Source organism: Fukomys damarensis, unplaced genomic scaffold, assembly GCF_012274545.1.
Source record: "Fukomys damarensis isolate Sample0158 unplaced genomic scaffold, DMR_v1.0_HiC HiC_scaffold_38, whole genome shotgun sequence".
In the NCBI taxonomy this organism is placed as follows: Eukaryota; Metazoa; Chordata; class Mammalia; order Rodentia; family Bathyergidae; genus Fukomys; species Fukomys damarensis.
Window position 1 is genome coordinate 51,378,059 of NW_022900950.1, and position 7,252 is coordinate 51,385,310.

At 36.7% G+C, this 7,252-nt stretch overlaps 1 protein-coding gene across 1 annotated transcript in view; it reads left to right on the forward strand.

Annotated features, from left to right (window-relative positions):
• Nufip1 (nuclear FMR1 interacting protein 1) overlaps positions 1–3,205 on the forward strand; it is a 39,711-nt gene extending 36,506 nt beyond the window's left edge. Inside the window, exon 10 of the mRNA XM_010637053.2 lies at positions 2,946–3,205. Coding sequence (XP_010635355.1) covers positions 2,946–3,089 — 144 coding nt within the window. The 3' untranslated portion in view covers positions 3,090–3,205. The remainder of the gene's footprint in view (positions 1–2,945) is intronic.
• The last annotated feature ends 4,047 nt before the right edge of the window (positions 3,206–7,252 follow it).

Below are 7,252 nucleotides of genomic sequence, written 5' to 3' on the forward strand. Positions count from 1 at the left end.
TGAGTTTGATCCCTGGTACCATTAAAAAAAAAGAAAAAAAAATTTCCACATTTGTAATGGAGTGTAAAAACTTGATGTTCTAGGAAGAGTCTGTTTTTAATTTACCATCTAGTTAAGTACTTATGCTGTAGCTAAATTATTCTCTAGCTAGAGTATAAGATGCTACATGTAGATGGAGTTGCTGTTTATTAAGGTGGATCTGAAATATACTCATTATTTTGTAAATAATCAATGCTGTATATAGTAAATTTCATTTTTAAATTATTCATGATAAATTGTCTTTCCATTGAAGTTATGTTTCTGGGCTATATTAATCATGTCAGAAAATAAATAAAAATAAATTCCTTCTTGGCAAATCATATATTATTCCTTAGTTATGTAATTACCCTAAATACTAGAGATTTTAGCTTTCTTTCAATGAAATAAGCACAAAAATGGCAAGTTATGAAAGTCAAGGAATGTTTAGATTTTAAAAAACAAATCTTTCAATGTTTTTATGTTTAACTTCTATGACTTTCTACACCATGTATAGAATTGGGATTTTATTATCATTATCATTATTATTAATTAATTTATCTTTTTTAATATATGAATGCCTTTTATTCTTTTAATCTAAAAACCAGGAAAACTCAACACACACTCTAGCCCAGGCCCCAGCCTCTCTGTGGAGGTCTCCATAAGCATGGGAAGAGCCTCAGTCTCCCACTCCAAGGTTAAACTAACTTTGTGGATCTTTTTTTTTTTTTTTTTGATACCGGGGATTGAACTCAGGTCCTTGTGCTTGCAAGGCAGGCCACTGAACCGCTTGAGCTAAATCCCCGGCAAACTTTGTGAATCTTAATCAGTCACTTTTAAAGTGGAACAAATGACCCCCAAATTTAGTAACATAATATTTGATATTACATATTTCCACAAGTTAAGAATCAAAGATTTATATGTTGCTCGGTGGCTCTGGCTCAAAATACTTGATTCTTGGAGGTGACTTGTCAACAGGGCCTACATATATCTGAAGGATTGGCTGAAGGTGGTAGGATGAACTTCTAATCCCATTCATATTGGGTTTTGGCGATTTTTGCTTACTTCCTCATTGTCATTTTTTGCAAGGCCCATTGGTAGACAGTCCAAAAGAAAGCAGCCAAGACAAGCTATAATCTTTATAACCTAATCTCAGGAGTGGCATCCCATCACTTAATATATTATTGTTTGAAACCAGTTATAATAAAGGGTTAAAGATTAATTCTATACATTGGCCCCTATGTTGTTTTTTTCCTCAAAGCAAGTTGAGACCATTAATTCAAGATCACTAGAGTCAAAATGAAAGTTTTACACATCCAGTACTTTAAATAAGGACTATAAGTATAGTTTTAGCCATGTAGAGCCCCCCTGCTTTGCATACACCTTGAAAAGACACTTACCATTTACTAGTCATAGATAAGAAAACTCCTGAGACCACGAAACTCCAAATTGCTACCATCTTTCCTAGCTCTGTGATGCATGGATTTCTTGCTGCATTTATGAGTGACATTTCTTAGACACATAAATCCTTCTCTAGTTCTCCCCTGGGTGTTTTCTTCTCCCACTCTGGGTAGGGGACTGTGTTACAGACTCTGAAAGGTTTCTTGCTTGGAAATTCTCTGGTCCAAGCACAGTACCTGGAACTACTGTCATATCTTGATCATGTCTTTTCTTTAACTAGTCCCCACCTCCTCAAAATCACTACACCAGTCACTCAGGATAGCCCACACTCAGGACACGGGGTTAAGGGGTTACAAGAAGAGCATATACTGGTGAAGGTAGAGTTCACTGAGGCAGTTGCAGGGGTTGCCTACTTTGGTCCCCTCCCTAGTCCCCAAAGATTTCCATCTCTCTGAGATACCAGACAGAATTCCTAGTCTACTGTTTGTATGCAAGGTGGCGCTGAGAAGCACAGTGTGAGGCTGAACCTGCATGTTCTTGTGTCACTTCCCCATATGCCCATGTCACTGTGAACATGGTTGCTGTGGCACGGGGCACAGAGATAGTGATAGCTAACCTCATCTTCAGGCTGGGCCCCTGTGGTGGTGAGGGAAGCCTTGTTTCCAGGCAGGAATCATCTATTAGATGATGGTGGTATCATCTGTTAGACCCTGGGGTGCTTGGTAGGGGCTCTGTCGGACCCAGGCAGCATAGTTACCTGTTGTGACGGCTCCAGTAGTGGAGCCACAGGTCTGTTTGACTGTCCCTCCAGGAGATGTGGACTGGGAAGGTTTCTGAGTCACCACAGGCTATAATGTGGCTCCAGCCAGGGCGGTCCAGTGTGCTTTTATTGCAGAGATTTTCTTCACTTTCCGAGTGGGCTTCAAATTTTAATTGAGAAGCCTCAGAGAGGCTCTCCTTGCTGTTCACTTCTGCTCTATCTTCTGGGGCTCATAACCATGGCCTTTATGGTCCCTCAGCACCTCTGCAATGTGGATTCAGATACGGAGGCCTGAGAGGTTTGCTCCAGTGGGGTGTGGCCCACCTTAGTTACCTTTTTAATTATCTTTTGAGAGTCAAGGTCTTGTTCTGTTGCTCAGGTTGGCTCTGAATTTCTGGGCTCAAGCAACCCTCCTGCCTCAGCCTCCTGGGTAGCTGATACTTTAGGTGTGAGCCACCACTGTACCTGGCTAAGGGACCCTCTTTGACGTTATTTTTAGATTAAAGAATTGAAGACTTTTAATCTATTTTCTTGTCCTTTGCTAGATACTCCTAAGAGGACCCTAAAAATGAATTTTTGTGCTGTATTAAAAGCTAGATAGTCTTAGTTAAAAGAGAAATGTTCTTGAATTGCTTTTTAGCAAAATAAGTATAATACTCATCTCTTATTGTTCTTTGTTCTTTATCTGAAAAGATACACTTACTATTTTAGATTGTGTTTCTTGGATGTGTTTTCTAACGAGCTAATCTTTTTTAAAATTGTTTTTTAGCTCCTCGCTCCAGACATTCGACATGAAAGAAATGTGATTTTGCAATGTGTTCGGTACATCATCAAAAAAGACTTTTTTGGACTTGATACAGATTCTACAAACACTGAAGATGTATATTTGCCATCAATTTCAGTGCGTAATTGAGACGTTATAAGACAGCAGTGTCCTCACGTTAGTGGAGGAAAGCCAAAACCCCCTTTTTTCCCCCCAAAACTGGATTAGTAATTAAATTTTATGTAATTTTAGTAATTAAATATTATGTTGGATTTTCAGATGTTTTCTTTGATTCTATGCAAATAAATACATGACTGATTTTTTTTTAAGACTACATATTAGTGGGATTGTATATGGTATTTTCTGGGAGAAGTTTTTTTTTTATTTTATTCATTTTTACACATTGGTCTCATATAAGGAAGATTGCTACTGTACCAGTTAAAAATTGAAAATACTACTAGGGCCAGGGACTTAGCTCAGCAGTTCTCCTGCCTGCCTTGCAAGCACAAGGACCTGAGTTCAATCCGCAGTATAAAAAAAAAAAAAAGAACTGAAAATCCCGGTTTAAGAACATGGAAGACAGTTTTTTAAGTGCTTAATTTGACTAAGCAAAATTAGGCAGAGAAGTAGTTTTTCAATGCAGAAAATCCACTTCTTGACTGTAACAAAAAAATTTTTTTTTACTGTAACGACTATATTTTTTTTTATTGAGTTTATTGGTACATTTTAGGTATACAGTACAGTTACATTCATTACTGAGATCTTGTACCTTTACATGACAGGTCTTGGTTCTCATTTTTCCCCTTGTCCCTGCCCTCCCTTCACCCCCTCCTCCCCTCCCCATTTACAAACACTTTAATTCCATTTTTTCATTTTCTCACATTTTTTTTCTTTTCCCTTTTGGGACGTTGTGCTTGCGAGGCAGGTGGCAGAACGACTGAACTAAATCCCCAGCCCCAACAATGGGAAATATTTTAAATGAACTGGATCAAATTGACATAGAAGTTCTTGAAATTTAAATTTTTCTTGTTTATATTACTATCTCTACTTACATAGTTCAAATATTGAATATTTGAAATGATAATATAGATATAACCTCTCTAAATTTAATTGGAGTGCTTTTTGAAAATATAATTTAGAATCATGTATTTGTTTTTCTATGAAAAACTTAAGTATGCTTAATGATATTCCATTCATTTCTTATGGCAGAAAGAGTAGTTGGTGAAATAGTGTGAATAATCATCTGTTTTAAGGTTTAGTTAAAATTTGTCTTAGAAGGTAATAATTGAACCCTGTAAATGTTTTTAAAATAGATGAAAGCTACTGAGATTTTTTTTGTCTCTTCTAATACCAGGGAATTTGATCTTATGTTGTAGCATTTTGCTAGCTATAGCTATAACTGTATCTTTTTTGATATATACCTAAAGGGGGCTAGTTTTTTAAAACCAGAATTTTTTTTAGTTGAAAAATTAGTTTTGTCTGACATTATGATTACTGAAGTTCATTAATCTTGCCTGCAAGAGAAGGTAGGGAAGCAAACAGCAGATTAGTACTGTTTTTCTCTAGAATCCTGGAATACCTGACATGTAGCAGTAGTAACATCCACAGACCTGGGTTTAAGATTCATGTTTAGTTGTTGTTCTGTTTCACTCTACTCCACTATCTCCCATATTTTGGAAATCATCTGCTCAGTGCATTAATTAAAACACTTTATGTAACACTGCTGAGAGCCTACTTCTGTGCCTCTACTGTACCTGTATTAAAGGTATAAAAACGTAAGGCCTTGCCTGATTTCAAGGAACTCAGATCAGAATTTATATATTCAGTGAAGGGACACCACACATCTCATCAGGGTGAAGTGATTCATATTACACTGAGTTTGTAGTATTTTGAAATATGATGCAGTCTGCAGTTTTATCACTAGTTATCATGCAAATCCCACAGGCTTAAAGTTTACAAATGCATCCACGGATTCCTGGACTACTTTCATGCCCACCACTGTCCAGGAATGCGCTTTAAGGTGCTGTAATTTATATTGTATGGACAACTTTATATCCAATATTTCTTGTTTTCTAATAAATGTATAAGACCAAAATGCTTCTCTGAGTATTGTCTTGGCTATGTGAATCTTTAGCTGTGGAGACTATTGTTTCTAATGAGTAATTTCATTATTTTGACCTAGGAATTACTTAAAAGTGTGTTTAAAGTTTCCAGTTGGATAGAATATAGCCTCTGTAGTTTGTACTTTAGGGAATACCTGATCAATGTTTGTAAATATTCTATGAGTTGTAGGGGTGGGGAGCGTTGTTTTTGATGTGAGAGGTTTTTTTTTATTTAGCTTGATAATTGTTCAAACCTAAATTTCTATCTTATTGCTGATTTTACCAACATTTCAGAGATATGAAAGCATCATATGATTGTTTATAATTAGTATCTTTTATAAGTAGCACTCTACTTTGTTCTAAAGTGATTTTGAGGCCAGCCTGAACTACATAGTCAGACCTTGTCTCAAACAACAATAACAACAGCAACAAAAAGACCATAAAAGGTAAATTTAAAAAAACAAAACAAAACGAGTAATGGGGCAGGGATTTAACCCAGTGGCACTGTTTCTGTCTTACAAACTCAAGGTCCTGAGTTCATTCCCAGCTCAAAACAAAAGCTATTGGTACCCTGATACTGTTCGTTCTTATATTCCTTCACTGTTGGGATTCTGTAGTTATTTTTAAATATATTTCAAGGGATTTGGAATAAAAGAGGAAGTCAACTGTTTTAATACAGATTTAACTGAATCTTTTGTTGTACAAGTATTTCTCTTATTGGAGCAGTAATCTTTGTTTAAAATATTTTTCTACTTTTAATGGCTTTTTATAAAAGCATTTCATTTTGGAAAATTTCAAACATATAAAAAAGTATTCAAAGTAATGTACCCCTTTAAATCAACATGTGCCTTCAACACCATATTAGTCTGTGGCTAGTCTTGCTTTCATTTCAGTGCAGTTTACCCATTTCTCTCCACCTACCCCACTGCCTGAGATGATTTTGAAGCAGTTATTTCATCCTCATGCATTTCAGTACGTATCTGTAGAAGATAGTCTTTTTTTTCAACTATCATATTCATTGCTTAATAACATCAAGTATCCAGTCAAGCAAACTAAATTCTTGTAACTTTTTAAGATAACATAGTTAAGATCAGCCTGTAGCATTTGTACCTTGCTTTATATATCAGAAAAGCCATCAGAAAACTGTTTTGGACCTATTTAAAAGCAGAACTCATTCATTCTATTTACCAACACTATCGCCTTCCTCATTTCTATTAAACAATTGACATTTTGAATTCTGAAACAGAGATGAGAGGCTGACTGGCTACCTATTTTGAAATAATTCACAGTTCAAAGTGGTGACAAGAGCTGAAGAGTTCCTGGCTGCAGCTGGAAGGAAGTCTAGCAGATACTGGGTGGGAGAGGAGGTAAGGGAAACCATATTGACGAACAGGTTGGGACAGTTTTTCTTGTGATATTCTTTGAAACTCCATGGCTCATTTTTTTAAGCTTTTGAAGGGCTATTCATTCTTCTGATCCTGACAAATAAGTCTGGAGTAGACAGAATGGTCACTCAGGGAGAGAAGCCAGGGAAACTGGAAGAAACAACTGCTTTAGGGACCAGAATTGCTCCAGCACAGTCATCTGTAGCATTACTGGAAACTTCTTGTGGGGAGGCAGACGGAATTTAATGATGATGGCATGTTATACCATGTGATTTTTCTCCCCTCTGCAATGAGTTTTAATTAACTCAGTGACCTGTTTGAGTAGAAGTCAGTGTTTGCTGAGTAGGAAGATGGGTAGTGTTATAGAAGTAGCCCCAGAGTTGTGTAATTTGGGCTAAATTTCTTGCTTTTTGACCTTAATTGGGATTGGGATGTTTTTTCTCTGCGTTTTCTTCTGCTAGGAGGCTTGGCTCTTCTCTGAGCCTGAAAAGCTCTCCCCTTTTCCTTATTGTCTTATTGCTTGCTGTAGCCTGGGTCCCTACCAATCTTCACTTCCTCAGGAAACCTTTCTTGACTTGCCTAAGGGAGTCAGGCCCTCTATTTACACATATTCACCATCAAGCCCTACCTTCTCAGCAGTTACCACAGTTGCATTGTTATACAGTGATACCTCGGTTCATGAATGCTTTTGCTTACAAGCAATTTGGTTCACAAACAGAAGCATTTGGCAGAATTTTGTTTTTGTGAACTCTGCATCAGGTGATGAACATGACTGTGGTCATCTTTCCTGCATGAACATATAACCATATTTTCTAGAATAGTGGAA